Source organism: Lissotriton helveticus, chromosome 7 (assembly GCF_964261635.1).
Source record: "Lissotriton helveticus chromosome 7, aLisHel1.1, whole genome shotgun sequence".
Classification (NCBI taxonomy): Eukaryota; Metazoa; Chordata; class Amphibia; order Caudata; family Salamandridae; genus Lissotriton; species Lissotriton helveticus.
Window position 1 is genome coordinate 771,344,465 of NC_136068.1, and position 24,250 is coordinate 771,368,714.

The following is a 24,250-nucleotide window of genomic DNA, read 5'->3' on the forward strand; positions in this document are numbered from 1 at the left end:
GATAGAAGCCAAGGGCGCTGTGACCAGGCTTTTTTATGGTAACCTATGGTGTGATGGATATGCTCAGGGTAATTCTGCTGTGTTCTGCATTACCCAATTGCTTGATGCATATGTCCTGATGTTGTGATACATGCTGTTTCTCCTCACATTCCCATGACTGGCATAGCATGCCCAGCAGCCACGACTTATGTAGAACCTAACCTGCATTCTAGGCCCGATGTGTTTTAATCAGGATAACAAGCATTATTCCAGGATTCGCCTTGTATGTGCAGTGATGGTGGTTTTATAACTTATGCAACCTATAAGTGTTTACTTGAGTGCACTAACATGTGACGTTATGACAATTGCCTGGTTGGCAATGTGATTTTATGATCTATGGGACATCATGAGAAGTGCTTTGTCGCACAGTGATTTATGTGATTATGGTCTAATGTGGTTCATGTGCAATACAAAGGATATGTTTTATATAACCTTGTGTGAAGTCTCTTTTTGTGGTGTGCCTAGTGTGTCACTGGTGTGTGTGTTGCCAAACGCTTTACACATTGCCTCTAGAATAAGCCTGACTGCTCTGCCAACTACCAAGGGGTTGAGCAGGGGTTATCTTGGGTGTGTAACTCCCTTCCCCTGACTAGAGTGGGGGGTTCCGCCTTTCTTAGGTGCATACCCTAGCCAACCGCAAACCCCATTTGTAACACAAGCAAATTGAAGTAACCCTATTAAATGAGGGGGTTCAAAAGTGTGGGTTTTTCTCAGTGAGACTCTCTTGCAAGAGTGCAAGTTGAGATGGATAAATCCAGTTTTAAAAGGGGTTTCCAAATTGTCTTACTGCCCATATTTTTCTTATTTGCAAACGATTTTACTGGAACCTGTATATTATTTATCACCATCTAACAGCATAAAAAATATGTCTCTATAAAATTATTAGTAGTCATTTAGTAGGATAGTATCGCTAAGTGTATTATCCAATAAAATAAAGTAACCCAGGTCTGAAGAAGTGATGTTAACTTACTTTGGAAAATGTACTTCCATATACATAAGTAGACATATACATTGGTTGATTTATAAACCAAAAATAAAGCAATGCAAAGATCGGATGACATGTAGATTTAAGATAGTGCAACTTTAATACAAATAATTTACAGTGCGCCAAGGTCGTATAATGTTTTGATATTTCTCTACTTCAGCAAAACGAAATCCCAAATCTCCAGAGTACTGTTTGCACTCCGATTTCATATTCAAGTCAGATGTCAATGGAAAGTACACATAAAGCATGTTTTTCAACCCTAGCAGGTATAATGTTTCATAAACAAAGGTTGGGTAATATTATTGCATAGTGAATAATAATAATCATAAAAATATTAATATTTAAAATATTGATAACGATTGTAGGCATATACATATGCAAATTCATATCAGCAGCCATATAGCAACCACAATAAAAAATAACATAATAACAATAATTATCATTGTTACTATTAATATTATTATTATTATTATCCTGATTTTCCTATTGTTATTACTATTATTCCTGTACTACTACTACTACTACTACTACTAATAATAATAATAGCGTAATTATTATCATTCACTTCCTAGAGGGCTGAAGATTCACATTTCCAACTGCCAAATCGACACACATTTATGCAGTGATTAATGACATCACATGGAGCTGGTAACACGCGCGAGAGAACACCCAATATACCTAATGGCCTGTTTAAAATATATATGTCGCATTTTTACTTCAAATCATGGCCACGCTAGACGGCTGTAAGAGGGCGCGAGATTAAGTGCATTTCTATTGCATATCAATGCGTCTTTAAATCCATATGAGAACCGTTGGCATCTCGCAATTTAAATCCAGGAATGATTGATTGTTTTGTTTTCTAGACCTGATTCTTGTAATTTTCATTTTCCGGCTTTAGCACAGACTGCGTGTCAGCTTCTGCTGCAGACGTCTTGAACCACTGCATTTAGAAAATGAAAGCTACAATTTGTGGTAGGAGGTAGCACTACAAAACATAAAACTACAACAGTTTTTATTATGTCACAAAATAAAACAAATGAAAAAAAAATTGGAAGCAAGGAAAATTATTGCAATATTAATCATGTAGCTCATAAAATATTTCGTCATCAATAAACCAAAGGACCTCTACAGCCAGTAGGAGTGTTCTCTCTTGGCTCAAAACCTCCATAAGTGCACGAGGGACAATAAGAGGCAGCTAGAGGTGACCACAGAGATTTGTCTTTTACATTTAATGAAGCAGAGTATCTGCAGGAGGCCACTTACGGAATGCAGTGTAGAGCTCTTGGAGAGTCAGGACGCCATCGCTGTTGTAGTCATCGAATCTGAGCAGGTCTTCGGGGGTGCAGTCCAAGAAATCCTCTTCAAGAGATTCCTGCTTTTCCAACTGATAGGTAGGGACACAAATCAAAACACTAATGAATGATAATATAATGATGATATCGAAGTGATCAATACAAGACATCTTACATATAATATGTTTTTGCTCCTAGCTGATTTGGGCCCTATTAGAAGGTATTTGAAGTATAAAAAGAGTTAACGTGCACTAGTACTCTGTTATGTACTCTTACATGCCTTTGTGAATTATCTCCAGAACATCCACAGTAGCAATACAATGGGACTCTTCAGGCAATATTCATGTAAAATTAGTACAAACAACAAGCACTGTGCCCTTTTTGCACTTTTACAACTAGGGAGGTATAAGCTCTGGGATGATTCACAAAGGAACATAAAAGAGTACTCCTGTAGTACTACTTCTCCAACTCATAGATGATTCTGTGAATCAGCTCTTGTTTTTTACAGGGACATGTATTTTACATATGCCCTCTATCTCAGCATCACCAAATTTACGTAGCAAAGGGTATCTCAGACATGTGGCTGGAACATAAGTGGTTTGAACACACGGCTGTGTTGTGCGAACTATATGCGCCTGATCAATCAATTAAATGCCATCATTTGTCCTTGTAAGGACCAAGTAAATTGAATACTTCTGTTTTAAACATCATGAATAGGCTTCATATCCCATATGTTCTGCTTCAAATGATTATGCCCTGCACTATAACTGCAGCTCTGCTATCATGGGACGGAGTCGCTGAGATGCGTGCCTCAATTAGTAAGTGGCATATTCTAAGCTCCTTTATACCAGTCCGGACCTCAGCAATAGTATGGACACTGACAAAACATAACTAAGATACTGCGCGCTATGCCAAATCTCTTGCCTTAATCTGAGATGGCAAGCTAACTATGATCATATGTGTGATTGTGTGGTTTAAAGACCATTGGTCTAAATAAACATTTCTTTGACTTACTGACTGATATTAATATCAATGATGAAAGTGCTAATTGCCACCTAAACCTACTCAAGTCTAATGAATAACATCATACAAGTAATCCAGGTGTTCACACTTATCCGTTAGAAGCTTTCCTATGTGAAGCAGCCAGACAGATCTCCAACAGTTAGGAAAACAACCACAAACTCCAGTATAGACCAAGCTCAGATGGTTTCCATTCAAAGCACAAAGCATCTTTATGATCAGCATAACTGATTAGGCTTTAAAATAACGACAAACCAACTTATCTGTAAGATAAGTTTAAAATGTGAAATGGTGGCAAAAAACATCACACTGTTGAGACCACTTCAGGGCAGGAGGTGCTGCCCGCATTGTCAAAGAGAAATACAAAAGAGGGGGGAGTTAGAGGGATGGTAGCTAGGTTTGCCCTCCTAATCAAGTATGCCGGAATGCCGGATAGAGAACCTAGCTATGGAGGCTGATCACTATCTGTAATAGATGTAATCTTAAAAAAGGAAAGGATATCCTTTTTCTTGAGTCCCCTAACTCACCGGAGTGTCCTCACGGTGACATGCTTCATAATTGGGGCCATCCCAACCCGCTGCCGGTTGAGGCGTGCTGCGACTTGCGAACTACGTAGGAGCACTTGAAGTGAGGACTATGTGTGGTGCAGTGAAATATGTGAGTGGAGTGGTGTGAGTTAAAAATACCTGACTAGGGATCGGAATTACTTTATTCTTGCTCCTAGTAGATATATTAAAAACGGGGTGGGTCTCTAGGTATATCCGGTGAATCAATGAGTCCGGAACCCTAGTCGAGTGCCAACATGTTTCGAGCTGTACCCCTCAACCATTAAATACACTCTATTTTTGCTGGCTTCATGCCTCCCTTGTGCAGCCTGACAGCGGTAGCTTGAACTCTGCAGCACAGACCTGTCCAAATCATACTTTTGACAAGTAGGATTCACTGATTTTAAATATTAAATGTCATCCCCAAGCACACCTTACTACCCACAAGGTAAGGTGTATACAATTTAAAAGAGAAATGTATTGACATTTGAAATATGTTGCCCTAGTGATTAGGGCCAAGCAACTTTGTCAACGGTCATGCTGCAACAGGACTGTAGGAAAAGTGAAGGTATAGATTATGCACTTAACTTCTGATGTGTACCAACTACAGACTCCATTGAAATGCTTCATTTTTATATTTAACAAAAATCCAATCTAGTAGTGAAGTTGCATTTTTAAGAACTATATGGCAAATGTAACTTTTAAAATTGTACATTACCCTGCTTGAAGCTGCTGGAGGCTAATTTGCATTAGATTTCCAGCCACTGCCCAGCCTGTATGTGGCCCAAATGAGTGGAAACTGCTGCCAGAGCAAGGACAAAGACATGGGAGTGGGGATGGATTTTTCTTACCCTGGCAGGGAAACCATTTGAGGTAGGCCCATAACTTTATTTACTTCATAGGGCTCTGCCCATTCACAAGTAGATGTTTTGTGGTTCCCAAACTATTGTACCCCTGACCAAGCTGGCACCAAACCTAGTGAAGGTAACGGTACTCCCAGAATCAGTTTAGAGGGACCACAGAGGAGGAGACTGCTCATTGCCCTGGCCACACCTCTGAGTGGACATACAAGCTCTGCATAAGGAGAGAAGTGTTTTCTCACCTTGGAATTTGGAAAGACGGTGCACTGTAGGATCGTTTGCAGCAGGGTAAACAGTAACTGCTGCAAAATTGGCAGGGATGCACTAGGGAACTTTTACCCTATAGTTTGAAGAAGAAACAGGAGTCAGCACCATCCACTGGCAGGTGCCTGTAATAAAGGTGGCACTCCTAGGCACTCACCCAAAAACCTTTTAAGGACAAGCGGAACATGAGAAGAAGACTGGACCTTCTTCCTGTTCCCTGACAGGAGCCCTGAAGGACTGGAGATGCTACCCCTTGTACCCACAACAAAGACATGGACTCCAAGGGTAAATTGACTGACCTCGTCTGTGGCTACAGGAACACAACAAGTAGCTGCATGAGGCCTTTTTCCTAAAGTGACTAGCTGACTGGTAAAAACGGGAACTGGACTGGACTTTGCGGTTGCCTGACGACATGATAGTTTTTAAGGGCCTGATTACGATGCTAGTGGGACTTTCGTCTGACAGGCACCATAGCGGAAGCAGAAGGGCCTGACTAGAATTCGGTGGGCCAATTGCCCTGACCACGGTGCGACCGCCTTCATGGCGGTTGCAATGTGCATTTTTTTTATTGCGGCGTTTGCTGAGGGCTGCAGCACACCCCCAATAGAAAATAAACACATTAAATACATTCCTGCACTATGTGGCAGGCACCATGGTGCAGAGATGTTTAGGGGGGCACCATAGGTGCCCCTCAGGCTCTATAGCATAGGGCTAGGGGGGAAGGGGCCCTGCTAGGGGCCCCCAAAGTCCCCTTCTGCCTGCCTTTTCAAGACGGGTGAACCGCCATGAAAGGGCAGGTGGAAAGGGACATTGTAATCCCTATGGAGGTGCCTGAGCTGGTACTGCCCTCATTGTATGGATTACTGATCCTCCGATGCACCGATGGGCTCCTTGAGCACATTGAAAGCGCAACGGATGCCTCCTCCACCAGATGCCTCCGCCCACTGCTTCATAATGCGGTGGTGGACCGCAGGGGCAGATGTCAGTGGGTCCGACACCAAGGAGCCTTCGGTTTCTGACCCACTGACATTGTAATCAGGCCCTAAGTTCCTCCTCCTGGTGTCCTGGGTGCCTTAGAAGTGTACTCATGTGGTTGTTTGGACATCAGAAGAAAATGTGAAACATTTTGAAAAGTTTGCCTTCATGGCTTAAGCAAGCCATGCCATAAAAAGTATCCAACTTGTGGTTCCATGGCATTGGATTGTATTTCAGAGCCGCCCTGCACAGCAGTCCCTACATCTCTAAAAAAAAAATCTGGGACATTTTCGGCAATAAATCTTCAGTGCTTCGGATGGTCCAATGTTCTTCAGCACATGGCCTTTTGTACCAGGGTGGCGACTAATATTTTAGTAGCGGCCTGCTCAGAGAGGATTGACAAGGTCCCTTTCTGCATTTGGTTTTGGAAGAAATTCGAGAACTTTTCTTCAAAAAAGTCACAAAGTCCCTTTCTGAAGTGGCACTTAGAAACTTTTTGATTTCCAGACTGCTCATTGGGACCAATCCACTTGGTATATTCGATCAGGGCTCCATCGTGGTCAGCCTCTAATCTCCCTTAGGTCTTAGTCTACAACTTCTTTAGAACAGCATTGATGTGTAGTGCTTTTTCGCTATTTCTACATAAAACTTTAAAAATGTATATCTCCCTTCACCATTATTGTTTTTTTCATTTTGCTGTGATTTTGTTTATTACATTTGTCTACAGTTTTAAGATTTAGTTTCGAATTTGTATTGCTTGGTGTTTTTACTTTATAATTGCTTTGGTACTGCATAAATACTTTACACATTTCTATAATTTAAGCTTGCCTGCTCTGTGCCAAAGCTACCAGAGTTCTGAACTGAGGCTAATTTAGTGACTCAGAGAGTCCACCCTGACAAGAAGAGGTGGGCAGTTGCCCACCACAAATTATAATCAACCTTCTTACAATGTGTATTAATAAGTCCGCTAAAATCTGTCATCAGAAGGCAGATTCAAGTATTTCCAACACTAATATCATTATGGGGACGGGGGAGGTGTTGTTAGCATGGATTGTCTTTCCTCTGCCTGAGGGTGTAAGGATCTCATGCTCTTCAAGTACTATTCACTGAAAAACATTCTAGTTGTAGAAATTTGAAGAAGTGCTTGCTTCTTCCTTTCATCAACCCTTATGGGACATCCTTGATCTATTTAGAGGGCACTAACGGGGAAGGATTTTGGTCAATGAGCCATACTACATACCTCGGGTTGACTGGAAGTACCTGCAAACTATGAGCCTCATTTAGGAGTCCCCTTGCGCCTCCGGAACGTCACTTTTTGTGACATTCTGTGGTTCAGGAGCCTGCTCCATATTTACGAGGCAGCACTAAGCCACTTTTTTGGCTTAATGCTGCCACGTAAATATGGTTCCCTTTAACAAATGTTTTCAGTGTTAAAGGGGCATGCAATGGGTGTTGCTGAGGGCGTTTCCAGCAACATCCATGGCTTTTTGACACTGCCCCAGATTTATGAGAAATGGTAACTCTGAGGCAGCACCAAAAACGTACATCTCCTCAGGGGAGACATAAGGGAGACACAACGAGGAGAAACATCTTTATTTCTCCTCATTTTTCCTTTTTCTATGTGTACTGCATTATGGAAAAAAAAACTCTTGTGATTGTTTCCTGCACAAAAATAATCATCCCTGCAACGCAGGCACAATTGCACCATGATGCAAAGTTGCCTGCGTTGGCGCACAGCAGCCCATTGTGCACCGGCGCAGGGGAAAAGGACAGGCAGGAATGGACTGTATCTGATAGATACGGTGCATTCTTGCCCTTTTCTGATGCCACATAAATGAGGCCCTTAATTCGGTATCTTGGAGTCAAACCGAAATTTTGCCCTCCAGGTTTATCCATTTCAGAGTTTTTGTACCCAAGCTTTCCATTTGATTTCTTTGATAGCTTGTCTTCTTCCTTTTCCTTTTACAACAATTGGTAACTATATATAAGCATGGATCCAAAAGCAGTAAATTAAGACCTTAAAATGAAAGTGATCGCAAATGAACAGACTAAAAGAAAAAAAGGGATTAGTTGTTTGCAGCTACTGAGGAAGTAAAGGGGTGGAAGACCGAAGGGTGGCTCTAGTTCTGCTTTCAATCAATCAATCAGTTTCTTGTAGAGTGTGGAGATTCGCCAGTACTGGTCTTTCTTTAAGGAAGCGGGCTGCACTGAAAAAGAAATGCTTTATTTAAAAGCAGTCATGGTGGTCTGCTGACCACAACAGGCCACCATCCCCGTGATTTTAGCGATTCCTAATGGATCGTAAATTGCGACCTACCTTATTAATATTCATGAGGTAGGTCAACGTTTGACCCACTAGGAATCACACATTGAGTTTCATTCATTAGGAATAGAGAGCACAGAAAATCTCAATTACGTAATCTCGATTTCCAGTGTTGGTACATGTGACCCTTTGTTTCTAAATACTGATTCCTAGTTATTCGCAAATCGATATACTTCATTAATATCAATGAGATAGGCAGCAATTTGTGACCCATTAGGAATCGCAGCCATGACAGGGATGGTGGCCTACTGAGGTTAGCAGACCACAACGTCCTTGATTGCTTGGTAATAAAGCAATCTTTTTAGTTTTTTAAAATGCAACCAGTTTTCCTTGAAGGAAAACAGGATGCTTTTAAAAAGCCAAAATTTTAACAATGAATTAAAAATTTTTAAGAGTAGGCAGTAGTCCATGAGGCCATATCCTGCTCTTAAAAAATATTTTTTCAACATTCTCAAGAGGACACCTTCCCATTTTCGAAAATGACTTACCACAACTTTTAAAATGGTGGTAAAGTATTACTGTTTTGGGATCGAATTTGATCGCAAAGCAGTAATACATACCATACCGATTCAGTATTTGGAAAGGATGCCAAAAACACGCCTCTTCCAAATACTGACTCGTAAATGCAAATTGCAATTCGGTAACAAGTTACCGAATCACATTTTGGATTTTGCACATTTGAAAAAGCATTTTTCCAGTCGCAAATATGTGAATCGGGCCGTTTATGACCAGAAAAAGTGTTGTACATCCAGCCCTTGATGCGAACAGAGCCAATATGTAAATCCCACTTTTCACGCAATTCTAATTGATTTTTTATATGTGGTAGAAAATCTACAACTACAGAGTTAAAGCCGTAGAGTTGATAATGTGGCAGTTCAATAGCAAAGCACTAACCAATATCTTGGCTAAGTTTAAAAAGTATTACATTATTTTAAAAGAGCTACTGGGAACCAGTAATAACATGAGAAGCCAGAAGAAGAGAAAAACCCGAATTAATATAACACTGTGCTATGGAGTCCCATTCTGTATTTAATTAGAACAGCCTTTCAAAGTCAGAAGTGACATAGAAAGCTCCTAATCTCATTATTAATGGAGTACAGTTTTACATATCAGTTCACCATTCAATCTGATACGAGAGCTGCAATTAGAAGAGAGAATTTAATTTCTTGCATTATAACGGAGAAAGATGCTAAAGGAAATCTAAGGATGACTTTATGTCCATGGTTACCCTTTTGAATGTCTATGTTCGAAATACAAAATAACTGTGATGTGATTATGAATAGTTAGAGTGTACTTGAGGAAGCTTTTTGTTAAATTGCTGAAAACATGTCTACAGTTTGTAAATATGTTGTTTGAGGGATGCAAAATAATGGTGCAAGATAGTTCATGGAAGAAGGGTGAGAGGAAGGATGATGTTTGGTGGGATATGTCAGCACTGACCATACATGGAGGGAAAAGGAGAAGGTGGTTTGCCACATATTTATCAATGACTCCTTATTAAATGACCTTTAAAAATATGCATGCTATTGTCTCGGGTACCTTTGATAGACACCCACCGAGAGACCTTAAGGGCTCACAGAGCTGGCTACACGATTTTATTGGTACTTTGGGCCTGGCTAATTGCTGGCGCTTGTTGCACCCCTCTCAGCGACAGTATACATTTCACTCTGGTGCACATGGTAGTCTCTCAAGAATTGACTATGTCTTGGTACCTGCCGCACAAGCGGCAGCTGTGGCTGACGTTCGGCACATGGCTAGAGGAATTTCTGACCACTCTCCTGTTTGGCTCCGACTTGACCTCTCCGTGGGTTCAGAGGGGAGAGTCGCGCCAATTAATTCCTGGTACCTTCGCAATCCTAAAACACGGTCCGACTTGATAAAATCACTTGATTTATACTTCCTGGAAAATGAGGGTTCTGTGACGTCTGCTATATCGCTCTGGGAGGCCTTTATGATGGTTTTGAGGGGGCAGGCTTTGTCGCTGATCTCAGGTGTCAAAAAACAAAGAGATGAGGCCGTAGTCAAGATTGAAACAGAAATAGCAGACCTGGAGTTGGTTCTGGAGCAAGACCCTACCCGCGCAAACACGCATCTATTGCGATTAAAACAATTAGATTACAAGGCGTTGGTCACGGAGGCGGCCAAGGCTATGTTCAGTGAGCAACAGGGCCGTCTCTCTGATGTGGGAGATAAGGCAGGGAAATTGATTGCATGGCTGGACAAAAAAGAGAGAGTTAATCGCGTGGTGCCTGAGATTGAGATGGCTTGTGGTGCACAAGTGTCTGATCCGATTAAGATTGTTGAGTGCTTTGCGGACCACTTCAAATCTGTGTATTCTCCTGTTTCAGACCGACCGGAAGAGGACTCCCACTTATTGTTGCAAGATATAGCCCTCCCCAAACTTACTGAAGTAGATAGGGCTCTTATGGACTCTGCCATAACCGCGGACGAGGTTGCCGTCGCAATTCGTTCCTTGCGTTCTGGTAAGGCCATGGGACCGAACGGATTGCCGATAGAACTGTATAAGTTGCGACCTGATAAGATAGCCCCCTATTTGAGAGATATGTTCTTGGAATCTCGTAAAAGTGGCACTCAACCTCGGGACCAGCGGCTGGCGACGATTGTCGTTATTCATAAAGAAGGGAAACCAAGAGATAAGTGTGGGTCTTATCGGCCTATATCGCTCCTGAATGCTGAGCCAAAAATTCTGGCTAAGGTTCTTGCGAACCGATTGATTACGGTCATTAGTGATCTCGTTCATCCGGATCAATCCGGCTTTATTCCGCACCGGAATACCGCCCTTAACCTCAGAAGGCTTCATGGAGTTCTCGCGAGAGCGACGTCCTTGCGTGAACCTGCCGTTTTGGCGTCCTTAGACGCCACGATGGCCTTCGATACTATCAAGTGGCCGTATCTTTGGGCAGCACTGGCCAAATTCGGTTTTGGTACCGGATTCATAGGATGGGTACGTCTTCTTTATGAGGACCCCCTGGCGCAGGTGGTGGTGAATGGTCGAGCTTCGGTTCAATTCGGTCTTGGGCGTGGCACCCGTCAGGGATGCCCGGTTTCACCCCTTCTGTTCGCCTTGGCCCTGGAGCCCTTAGCCGCCTGGGTTCGTTGGGAGCCATCTATAAGAGGAATTCGGTGGTCCCCTGAGCACGAAGATCGTATCTCGCTTTATGCAGACGATATTCTCTTATATCTGACCTCGCCCCGGAAATCCCTGATGGTCTTCTGTGATGTCCTAGCCTCCTTTGGGAGGAACTCAGGTTTGATGATTAATTGGGCGAAGTCCTACCTATACGTGATCTCGGGTGACCCGCCCCTTCCTCCACCTAATTGCCCCATTCAGGTGACACAGGCGGGATTTCAGTACTTGGGTATTTGGATTACCGCAGACCCGGCAGCTAGATACGAACGCAATCTTCTTCCGCCCCTGGCTAGGCTACAGCGTGATGTCTTGGGTTGGCGTAGGCTCCCTCTCTCCCCACTTGGGCGCGCTGCCTTATTTAAGATGATGTCCCTTCCTCCCTTCCTCGGTTCTTGTATGCGCTCCAGAACACGCTAGATGTGGTCCCCGCCAGTTACTTTCGTAAGATTGAGTGCCTTCAGAGGAAATTGATATGGGATGGCCGCCCACGTATTGCTCTGACGAAATTAACACTTCCGTGGTACGACGGGGGCATCACCCTCCCAGACATCAGAAGGTATTATTGGGCATCCCAACTCGGTGCCATCAATCATGGCATGTATGGCCCTGCACTGAACCCGGCATTCGCGCTGGATAAACTGTTGCTTCCGGGGGGTAACTACTATAGAGCTCTATACTCGACATCGGTGATCAAGTCATTATCTGGGCCGACTAGAACGGCCGTCCGTGTATGGCATGATGCTACCACCTCACTGGGCTGGAGGGGCCGACTGACCCTTGCGACCCCGTTCTTTGACTCTAAGAGGCTCGGCAACTTGTGGAAATCCAAGGGGTTTGAGAAGTGGGATCTCATTGGAATTAACAAGGTGGGAGATCTGTGGGTTAAGGGACAGGTGAAGTCTTTTGATGTTTTAAAAACGGAATGAGCTGAGTGACTCTGAATATTTTCGATATATCCAGGTCCGCCATGCTTTGATGTCGGTTTTTGCTAGTGGGATCCCTGCGAGACTTCGCCTGGTCCAACTCAAGACTCTGCATAGGGTCTATGTCACTGGTCCCCGTCTGGTCCATATGGGTTTCTCGGAGGAGGGGCTTTGTAAGCGGGGTTGTGGTTCGGTGGGAACGTTTCTTCATATTCTGTGGGAGTGTCCTGAGATTGTCGCTTATTGGAACGGAGTGTATGAGGTGATGAAAGAGGTCACAGGTGTCTCTCTTCTGCCGGAAGCCAGGCGCTGTCTCTTGAATGTCTGGGAGCCCACGGACTATAATGTGGCTCAAACTCAATGGGCGACCCTGGGTGCCATGATAGCAAAACGTGACATTGCGCAACTGTGGGGCTCGCACAGGCCACCTCAGGTCGAACATTGGAAAGAAAACATGGGCTGGTGCATGTTTCGTGAAAAAACTGGGTATGTGGCCCGGGGTCGTCCGCGAAAATGGCAAAGTGTATGGGGACTATGGAACGCTTACCGAGGAGATATATGCACTCCCCCAATGATAGATCATACTGATACTCCAATGTCTCCCTAGCCCTACATTCCCTGATTGTAATTTTTATTTATTGTTTGCCCCTACGACTCCCCCCCCCCCCCCCCTACATGTAATGTTGATTTTATCTTATTCACTGTCTGGCCTCATGCACGAAACAGCGCTCTGTATCTTGTTTATGCCTTGCTTGTTTTTATATTCAATAAAAATAAATACAAAAAAAAAATATGCATGCTAGGCTATGGTTGGCTGAGGTCGGGCAGAAACCACCACTCTAGTCAGGGTAAGCTACACGCTAAATGATAACCTGTGCTTATCTAAAGAGGCAATGGTTAAAGTATTTGTGCAAAACATTCACACAGTAACACAGCGAATACACCACAGAAAGACTCCACACAGGTTTAGAAAAATAGATTATTATATTCTGACTAAAACGACAAAAGTCCAAGGCATGGAATTTGAGATTTAGAATTTTAGGTTTAAATCTGTTTATTGAAAGCAGCACATATAAAACAAAACATACATCGCATATGCTGTTTGGTCCAACATTGGCATGGAACGTTTGAAAGGCAAGTAGAGCCCCAAAAAGGGAGGGCATAGTATTCAAAAACCAACCCGACCAGCAAAAGCATAGATATATAGGAAGTGCTGTGAAAAACCCTCCAATAGGAAACCCCGCCACCCGCCCCCCCAACTCCCCGTTCCATACTCCCCCTTGGCCCCCCCGTCCAGTGCTCAAATCCACCCGCCATCGCCCCACCCCCCCCCCCCTCTAGCCCGTGAGGGACTCTCCATTCGCAACCTCCTTAGGAGATTTAGAATTTTAAAGGACTAAATGCAGCGAAGTGCTTAGAAGCAAGTAGCGCTAAAAAGATTACTTTAGGTCATGCTGGACCGGGGCAAAGTCGAAGTTTCGGGACAATCGTGATGGCTCCAGCCAGCTGCAGACCCCGGTAAACAAAGTATCTTTCCTGGTCTCAAACAACAAGATGAGTTGATCTACTCCACGTGGTGAAGGCAATGCATCTCTTCCAAAGAGGGGTGTTGGAGTCACGAGGCGCCAAGTAATGTGCCAGATTCTGCCATGTAGCTGAATGGATATGTCGATCTCACCAAGCTGCAGAGGCAGCGATAGGCTGTCTGATGCATTGATTTCTGGATGCAAAGTACCACGCTGTGGTGCAGCGATTTTACTCCTGTACGCTGATTGATGCACTGGTTCTGTTACCTCATAGACAGTTGATGCATTAAAATTTGTGTTGCCACTACTTGGGCCACTTCCAGGGAGCCAGGCACAGGAGCTGAGGTGAAGACTTCAATATCCCTGAGTTTCAATCATCAGGGGGCAAACCAACCATGCCGTTGCAGATCACTTTGACTGAAGGCAGAGTCCAGCTCTCCTTCAGCTGAGTCAGAGAGCAGCAGAAAGAAGGCTAACACAAGAGAAAAGCAGGTCTTCCAAGTCTGCAGTCTAAAGATGGGTCTTTTAAGCATCAGTCCTGCTTATAGATGCTTGGTTCAAGATCCAGAAGTGTTTTATTTTAGGGATCAGAGAACCAGTACTCATACCCAAAAGTGCCTTTGATGTGGGGCGGTGACTTCAAAGCAAACCTAAAAAGTGCACAAGTATTGTTTTCAACCTGTCCTATCTGCCAGGCTATGGAGGCTAATCAACCCTTTGTGTTGGTACAGAACACCTATTCAAGTGAAGTGGTAGCCCCTCCCTTCCATCCTGCTCAGGTAAGGCCATGCAGATGTATGTAGATGGGTACTCAGACACCCCTATCCTTCCTGTGTTTGGAGCTGTCAAGAGGGATTTCACAAAGTGTAGCTGTCACCTACCCAGGCATGTATTGGAGGGTGTCAGGCACACAGAGCATTAAGTGCTGAGAAATGTCCACTTTATGAAAGTGGCATTTCTAAAACAGTAATGTTAAATGCAAATTCACAAGTGAGGAGGATTTATCATTGCCATTCAAAATATATGAAACATGAAAAAGTTTTCCCTTTCTGATCAGGAATTACAGCTTAAACTGTATTAAGGAATTCCCAATGCTAGCGTATGAGACGAGTAGGCCTCACAGTAGTGAAAAATGAAATAGGCTGGTTGTCACTACCAGGACATGCAAAACATGTCCTACCTTTTACTTACATAACACCCTGCCCCTAGGGTTAGTTAGGGCCCACATTAGAGGTGACCTATATGTAATACAAGGGTAGTGTAAGGCTTGGCAAGTACTTTGAAACGCCAAATTAAAGTGGCAGTAAACTGCACACACAGGCACTAGCAGTGGTAAGGTGCTCAGACTCATAAGGCCAACAAAAAGAATCAACAAAAACAGGAGGTAAAAGGCAAAATGTCGGGGGCAAAGACCTCCTTAAGGATGTCAGGTCTAAGAGTTACATAAAAATAGGGTTCACTTATGAGATGTCAAACAATGTAGGGCTTGATTTAGACTTTTGGGGGATGGGCTACTGCATCACAAACTTGACAAATATCCAGTCTGCCATACTACAAATGCATTATATCCTATGGCACTAGTAATATGCTGGGCAGGATATGCTTCACATTTGCTTCTGAATGTTCCAATCACTAAATTCTAAATCAGGCCCTTACTTTGTTACACTGAGTCTTACTTACTGGCTGCTCGTTATGCTGACTGGCATGTAGGGTAGCAACAAAGGACCTCCACTTTTGTCTGTGTTAGAACTCTCATCCTTAGGTTGGTGATTCTCCAGTAGTGTTGCCTTTACTTCCTGTTTTGCTGATTCTCTTGTTGTTGGCATTAGGACTCTGAGCTCTTTACCACTGCTAACCAGTGCTAAAGTGCATGTGCTTCTCTCTAAACATGTTTGTGATTGGTGTATACCTGATTAGCATATTGATTTACTAGTAACAAGGCTGGACTGGTTCTAACTGGCACTGGTCGTTTCCTCAGGTGCCAGGAAAGGTGGGGGACGGTTTTGTTACTCAGGGCCTGTTTTACAGCAGTGCTGCAATATCAGCCCCCAGTAACAAAAACACCAGTGCTTCACACTTGCACCTCCACCACCCAGGGGCAGGTCTGACGAAATTGCCAGGGCGGCTTTGGGTTCCCAGTCCGGCCCTGCATGTAAAGTGGTATCCCATATACCCAGGTCCTGTAATTCAAATGGTACTAGTGGGCCTGCAGCACTGATTGTGCCACCTACATAAGTAGCCTTTCAAACCTATCTCTGGTCTGCCATTGCAGGGCCTATGTGTGCAGTTTACTGCCACTGTGATCTGGCATTTAAAACTACTTGCCAAATGTTAAACTCCCCTTTTAATATACATACGCTACCCCTAAGGAAGGCCCTAAGTGACCATAAGGGCATGGTGCCATATTAATAAAAGATTGGCCATGTACATATATGTCTTACATGTACTGGTAGTGACAAACACCCAAATTCATTTTTACCCTACTTTGAAGCTCGCTCCTCTCAAAGGTTATCGTTGCGGATTCGTTAAAATACTTTAAAGATGTAATTCCAGACTGTAGAGGAATAGCTGCTTGATATTTAATATCTTTCAATTGGTAATGACAAATTCTCTTTACTGGTAAAAAGTTTGATTTGGCATTGTTAGTTTAGGAGTGCCACTTTTAGAAAGTGGGCATTTCTCTGCTCTAAGCTCTTTGTGTGCCTTACAGCCTGTCTCAAATACACGTCTAAGTGTGGGTGACAGCTATATTTTGTGCATTCCAGCTAGACAGCCACAGGCACAGGACACTCAGCTGCATCTTCATACATCTGCATTCTGATGGGTCTGAGTGGGCAGGAGAGAAGGGAAGGAGCTGACACATACACTTAAATAGGTAGTGTCCTGTCGTCCTTACACAAAGCACTGATCAATCCCCTAGAGTAACCTGGCAAACAGGACTGGGGTGAAAAGGGACCCTGTGCACTTCGAAGACTTTCCTTTGAAGTCACCTCCACTTCAAAGGCAATCTAGTGTATAAGTACTGGGGCTCTGGCCCCATCTAATCAGACATTTTCGGACGTGTAACCAGATATCACTGGATCTACACCTGCACATTGCCAGAAGGAACTGTTGCGTTGCCAAGAGGGACTGCCACTCTGCTGATTGCACTGCCTGCAAATGCTTTTTGAGTTGCAGGAGGGACTGCCATGTTGTGACCTGCCTTGTGTTGCTGATCTGCTGACTGCTACCTACTGCTGTGCTCTTCCTAAGTGTTCTCCAAGGGTTTGCTGGGTAGCCCTCTGTTGCAAAAATACTTTACATATTTCTTCTGTTGATAAGCCTGCCTGCTCTGCGCTAAGCTAACAGAGGGTGAGCACAGGTAATTATTGATATATATCCTGCTTGCCCTGACTAGAGTGGTGGGTTCTGACTGGCTGATGGTGTTTCCTATCTATTGCCATCTTTTTCTAAGACAATGGTCTTCTCAGGTTACTGGTGTGGAAGGCTGACAGTTTAGTGATGACACTCTTCATCATCTGCAAGCATTCTGAGCCATACTCTGGTAAAGCCTCCGCATTGTTTTAGTGCAGTACCGAGATGACTTACACACATTAGTCACCATCCTGAAGGCATTCCTAGCCTTGTTCATTCTGCTCTTGATGTCACTGCCTGCTCCTTCATCATGTGTCAGCGTACTGCCTAGGTAGATGAGCTCCTCAGTCATGGCTAGTGCCTCTCCATCCACCTTGATTGGTGAGGGATTTGGGATGCTGAGTGGCATACCTTTTGATTTCTTTGTATTCATCTTAAGGCCCACGAGCTGTTCATAAATGGATAAGCAAAACACAGTTTTTTGCCTTTGCTGGTGTGTTTAAGAGAGCAAGGCTAGGCCATCCGAATTGTCAAGGCCCTCTAATGTGGAGAATAAGGTCCATCTAATGCCTCTATCTCAGTCTTTTGTGCAACTTCTAATTTTTGTTGACTGCACCTGCAGCTGGCTCAGACTGTTCTTCCATGTCTGCCAGGAGATGAAACCTCATTTTGGTTTGTAAGACAAATCCCTTACTGGTCCTGGGGTCCTGAAATTTGCCCACATCGAAGTACTGTTGTCCTGATGTTTCATGTTCTGTTTTTCTGAATTCAGCTTCACAAGAGTGGTCACTAGTGTAGTGTCCTACAAGTTAGCAATGAAGGATCCTTTTAAGCTCCAGATGGACTCCGTACATCTATGAGGTAGGTGCTAGAGTGAAATGTGATGAAGACTACTTTAGAATATTGACTTCAGAGTTACACACAGAAGAATAAAGACAGGTAATACTAAGTTCCATGTATAGCATAGTCATTTGCAGGACGCTACAACTAGATGATGATCACTGTCAATGTCCACTACCCTCCTCACTCTGACATCTTGCAGTGAGCATCTCCAGGTGCCGCTTATCATCAGGTGGTCAATTTAGTTTCTGTCTCTGTCAATGGGTGAGCACCAAGTTAGTTCGTGAACATCACAGTAGCAGAAGAGTACCTCCTAAGACCAGATCATTTGTTGTGCAAAATTTCAACAGCCTTTCTTCATTGTCGTTCATTATTCCACAACTTTTTTCCCCTTTGGTTCTGTCATGGTTTGTGTTGCCATTTCCCACCTTAGCATTCAAGTTTCCAATTACAACCTTCAGGTTGTGGTTTGGCATTACTTCAAGTTAAGCTTACATCTATTGCGATAATATGTTCTTGACTGTTTCCTCTGTGTCATTTGTTGGAGCATAGAACCGGACAGCAGTGATGTTGCCTGCCTTTAAATCTGGCTGTCATAAGCAGTGGGGTAGCCTGGTTCCAGGGGCCGCAGTGCAGGGTAACTGGGCCTCCTCACTAATGTGACCTCTCAGTCTGTCAGCTGCCTCCAACACTCCACCACCTCCTTCAACAGTGACTACATCTGCTATATCAAAACTCACTACCATTCTCATATATACACTATTGTATTTCAACTCCTTGTACTGCATTTTAGTAAGTCAAATCAATACCTATAAAAAGATTCCCAAAGCCAATGGGATTAGCACTTGTAAATGCATGCACACAAAGACATACCATGCAGGGTTCATTCTCACTCTTCTGCCCTCACATGGGGACAGCCCTCATACTACACTCTTACAGGCACATGCATCACTCTGCACTCACCCTATCACAACTTTCAACCTGTAGACCACTTCTCCTATTCTCACAAAAGTTGGTGTTAATCCTGCAATCACACATTCACATCACCAGCCACGGTCAGTAGTGGGTGTACCTGCAAGGCGGTGACGTGGGGAGGGGCAGGGTGGGGGGTAGTAATGTATGGATTACGGAGCTTTACAGGTAAGTAAATATATAAATAAATGAAACGAATTTCGTTGCGCGCACTGCATCGCATTTGGGGATGAAGTGCGCGCAACGAAATTCGTTTTATTTATTTATATGTTTACTTACCTGTAAAGCTCCGTAATCCATACATTACTACCTCCACCCTGCCCCTCCCCCTCCCCACGTCACCGCCCTGTAGGTACACCCACTACCGACCGCGGCTGCACATCACTCAAAATGCACTCGCAAAACAAGGTGGCTGTCCTGCGATCATACAGGCACACTGCTCACACACAGGTACACAAGGAAGGAGCAGAGTTTGAACAGATCTGGCATAAAAGACACAGGTTGAGCCGCTGGTGCATCAGTCCACTAGTGTAATTCATAACTCTTGAAGCAAACTACAACGAAGCCAGAATGTCCACTGAGGCTATCTAATCTCTGATTTTTTTTTTTTTTTTTTAATATGTTTTTATTGCAGATTTATCAACAAACAATGAATTATTTCGACCTTCACACCTATAACCACCGTAAGTCACCGATCAACAATGCAATTGCACACAGCCATTTAGCCCACATCCTGGAGGCTGGGCGGCATTAGCTACAAATCCGTCAAAGATAGCAAAGAAAAGATCGAACAGAGGCATCAGGTCAACCATACTGTTTAGTATCTGCTTTTCTATAACTCCCAACACCCCCCCAATACAGTTAACAGAATACAGATTCCAACCGATATCGAATAATAGCAATACTAACGCAACTCAATCACACTCAGTCATCCTATGGGACGCCCCCCTCGGAGACTCCTGACAGTCTACATTCAACCAATCTAACCACATCGTCGGGAACATGTCCCATGGATAGTCCTCACACTGGCCCAGGCATGAGTCTAGCGTCAGCTAAATTCTCTCTGCTATCTGTATCAGTCCCCACCTGTCCCTCCCCGTGTCCCACCCCCCTCAACTGCTGCTGGTGTGGGCCATGTTCACGTACACACAATCAGATCTGTTGCGACCTAAGGGACCCTCACATATGTATCTTCGCGTCCCATGGAACCTCCTATACTGGCCTTCCCCTAGTCCTCGTCCTCTATTAAATAGTCCTTTAGGGCCTGCACTATTGCCTCCCAGGCCATTTCCAAGCCCTGTTCATTCGCCGCACGAGTGGCTTGTCGGAGTCTGACCGCACTCTCACTCCGGGCCCATTTCTGCAATTCGTTCGTCCATCGCCTAGCAGAGGGACCCTCTTTCGATTTCCAATGCCAAGTAATTTCTCTCTGAGCCAAAATAAGGCCCAAGTCAATGAATTTGCTTGTTATTTTTGTCTTGGCCGTGTGAGGGAACCAGAGCAACAGACACGCCGCCATGTCGTATTCTACCTGTCTATCAGTGACTGTGTTCAGGAGCTCCCCCACCTCCGACCAATACGACCCCAGTTTTGGGCAATCCCACAGCATGTGGTCCAATTCCACATCCGGTGTCAGGCATCTAGGGCATGCTGCTTCTTGCACCTGGAAATGCCTCCGGATCTTCCCCGGGGTCAGGTAGGCTCTGTGTATTACAAAGAAGTGCACCTGCTGAAACCGGGCATTCCTGCTCCCCTTCCATATCCTCCTCAGGACATGGCCCCAAGTCGCATCCGGTATGGGTTTCCCTATGCTTTCCTCCCACTTTTGCTTCAAGACTGCGAGTGGCCCTAGACCTTCGTGCAGCATTCTAGATTGGAGGCATGTGACCGCCTTGAGCGTGCCCGCCGCCATTACAACATACTGGCAGGCCATGGTTGTACAGGGTTCCAATAATCCAGTTTTCCAATGTTTCCGTACCGCCGCCGTCACGGCTGCGTGTAACAGGAAGCTCCCATCAGGGAGGCCAAATTGGTCCTGGAGTACTCTGAAGGGCACCAACTCACCATCAACATATAGGTCGCCCATCATATGAAGGCCCAAGTCCTCCCAGTCCAGTAAGGGAGACCAATCCCCGCCATGCGGCAACGCCGTCAGCATCCCCAGATGAATCTCCGGGGCATATGGGCGCGCCGTCCCCACTCTCTTCAAGCTTCTATGCCAACACAGCCGTAGTGTCTTCTCCTCCACGGTCAGGTCCCGCAACTCCAGCTTCTGTTGCATGACAGCATAGGATAGGATATGTCTCTGTATCCCTGTCCCTCTGTCTCTATCCGGGCCCCTGAATTCTCTTGCGACATGCTGTGTGAGAATCTGCAATTGCGCTGCCAGATAGTATAATTCAAAATCAGGAACCGCCATTCCCCCTCAGCCTTAGGCCTCATCATCGTAGTCAAGGCTACTCGACGCCTCCCATGCCCCCACAGGAAGTCAGTAGTCAATGTCCGCAATTCTTTAAAAACCCGTTGAGGGATCCATATCGGCAACGTGCGAAAATAATAGAGCAATCGGGGCAAAGCCACCATCTTGAGCAGCGCCATCCTGCCTTGCACCGAGAGGGGGAGAGACGCCCAGAAGGTCATACATCCTTTCAGGGCCCTTATACAACGCCCTATATTCCCCTCCAGCATGTCGGTAGCCTCATGATATATGCGGACCCCCAAATAGGTGAAGCACGACCTTTCCCAGATGAAATCTACGGTCAGGGGTGAACGGGGCATATCCGCGCGCAGCGGAAAAATGCACGTCTTACCCCAGTTGACCCTAAGGCCTGACAACCTCCCAAAACACGACAGCATTGCAACTGCCCCCTCCAGTGCCGTCCCCGTGTCCTCCAAGAACATCAGCAGATCGTCCGCATATAACGAAATGTAATGCGGGGTCCCGCCGCTCACAATACCACCATACGCTACGCCCGATCGCGCTTGGGCCGCCAGGGGTTCTATCGCCAGCGCGAACAACAAAGGGGAGAGTGAGCATCCCTGTCTTGTCCCTCTGCACACCGGGTATTCAGAGGATATCACCGATCCCAGTCTCACCCTGGCCGTCGCGAAAGAGTAGAGAACTTTCGTCCAACCCCCGAATTGTTCTCCTAAGCCAAACTTCTCCAGCACCCTTTCAAGGTACTCCCACTCCAGGCTGTCAAAAGCTTTTTCGACATCCACGGACAACACCGCCGGCATCTGATCCGGGTCCAGGTGGGTCCCTAGCACTCGAACAAGGCGGCGGATGTTAGTTGAGGTGTTTCTAGTGGGGATGAACCCGGCTTGATCGGCATGAATCAGCGTTGTCATGTGTGGCAACAGTCTGGTGGCCAGAATGCGACTCAGAATTTTGTAGTCCACTGTCAGCATGGACAACGGCCTATATGAGGTCACATCGTTACCTTCCCTCCCGGGCTTCAGCAACGGAATGACCAACGCCTCTCTCATCGAGTGAGGCAAGTGCCCTAGCTCCAACGCCTCGGAATAGACCTCCAGCAACCTGGGCGCCAAAACATCAATGTATTTCGCATAAAACTAAATCGGCAGGCCGTCTACTCCCGGCGTCTTGTTCCTAGCCATCTGCTTGATAGCCCCTCTAATCTCAGGCACCGTTATGTCGCGGCCCAAGTCCTCAGCGCTGTCCTCATCTAGCACCGGAAGTTGAACTCCCGCCAGATAGTCCCCTATGTCAGAAGCCTCAGCTTCCAGGTGACTTTGATACAGAGTCGTAGAGTAACTCAAGAACCGTGATAGGACTGCAGCTTGAGAATAGACCATCTCTCCCGTTACCCCCCATATGCTCATAATAGGGCTCCCTCTGGGCGCCGGATTCGCTAGTCTTGCCAACAACGTGCCTACCTTATCCCCTTCCGCATGCACTTTAGTAATGTATAACCTATAATCATAGCTCCGCAGTCTCTCCGTTTCTCCTGCAACCTCGCTTCCTGTAGCCGTGTCTGTAGTGTCGGTCGCTCCGGTCGCTGCTGCTCCAAGTCCCTCAACGCATCCTTCGCCTTCCCTACGTCAGCCAGGACCGCTGCCCGTTCACCCGAGAATCTACCAATACATAGGCCTCTTACCACTATCTTGAATGCGTCCCATTCCACTGATCTAGTGGTAGCCGTTCCCCCATTCTCGCCAAAGTAATGCTCGATACCCTCGCGGACGGCAGCACCGAAAACCTGGTCTTCCAATGTTTCTGGCCTCAGCCTCCACGTGGGGACCGCTGACCTCACTCGCTGCCACTAAACATAAGCCAATTGAGGGTTATGATCGGATATGGTCCTAGTTAGATATTCTGTGTGCGTCACCATGGCGGCTATCGGACCACTACATATGATGTCACAAGCATTGCAATTACTGTGTGAGTCAAGATTTGCATGCCTGTTATATATGTTAAGGATTATGCTCCTGTCCAAACGTTGCACATTTTAGTGTTTTTTTAGTTTTATTTCATAACCATACCTACACTTGATTTGCTTAAGTGAATTTCTGCAACATTTTTAAACATGGTTCTATAACCAAAGCCACCATAACTACATTTTAATCTTGTTTTTTTTCATTGATATTATTTGTGACATTCCCCATCCAAGAGTTCCCTGTGCCAATCCTCTGTGGGTGGACAATCCACCCTGCACAGGGCCTTCAGCTCTATGAAGCGGATGGTTGGCTGCTTGTGCCCAACACTCCACAAGTGGTTATAGGAAGAGGCCAGTTGACCACAAGACTCGGTCTTCTGCCTTGCACTGGTCCCATTCCTCCATGGGTGGCCAACCCCAGCTACACAAGGACGTCAGCCTCTGGCCATGCCCTTTGCCCAATGCATCATGGGCAGACGGGGTTTGACCATAGGGCCTGACCTCCTTCTGACCCCCGACCAGACTTTTCACCCAAGTCCACCGTGGGCAGCCAACCTCGGCTGTACAAGTATTCAGTGGGGGTGGGACGAGGGACATGGACCTTGCTATGAGCAGACGAGTTAGGCTACATGGCCTAGCCAATGGCCAGGCTTTGTGCCCAACACTATGCAAGAGGCCAATCTCACTGTGCAAATGTGCAGCAGGGGTTGGCGGCAGGGTCAGACATCCATCCATTCCCTTCACCCACCCTCACCCATGGACAACCAACCCCGCAGCACAC

The 24,250-nt window shown here is 45.4% G+C and overlaps 1 protein-coding gene across 1 annotated transcript in view; it reads right to left on the reverse strand.

The window, feature by feature from the left end:
* Positions 1–24,250, reverse strand: part of FSTL4 (follistatin like 4) — a 1,347,217-nt gene that overhangs the window by 904,875 nt on the left and 418,092 nt on the right. Inside the window, exon 4 of the mRNA XM_078653328.1 lies at positions 2,288–2,408. Coding sequence (XP_078509454.1) covers positions 2,288–2,408 — 121 coding nt within the window. The remainder of the gene's footprint in view (positions 1–2,287; positions 2,409–24,250) is intronic.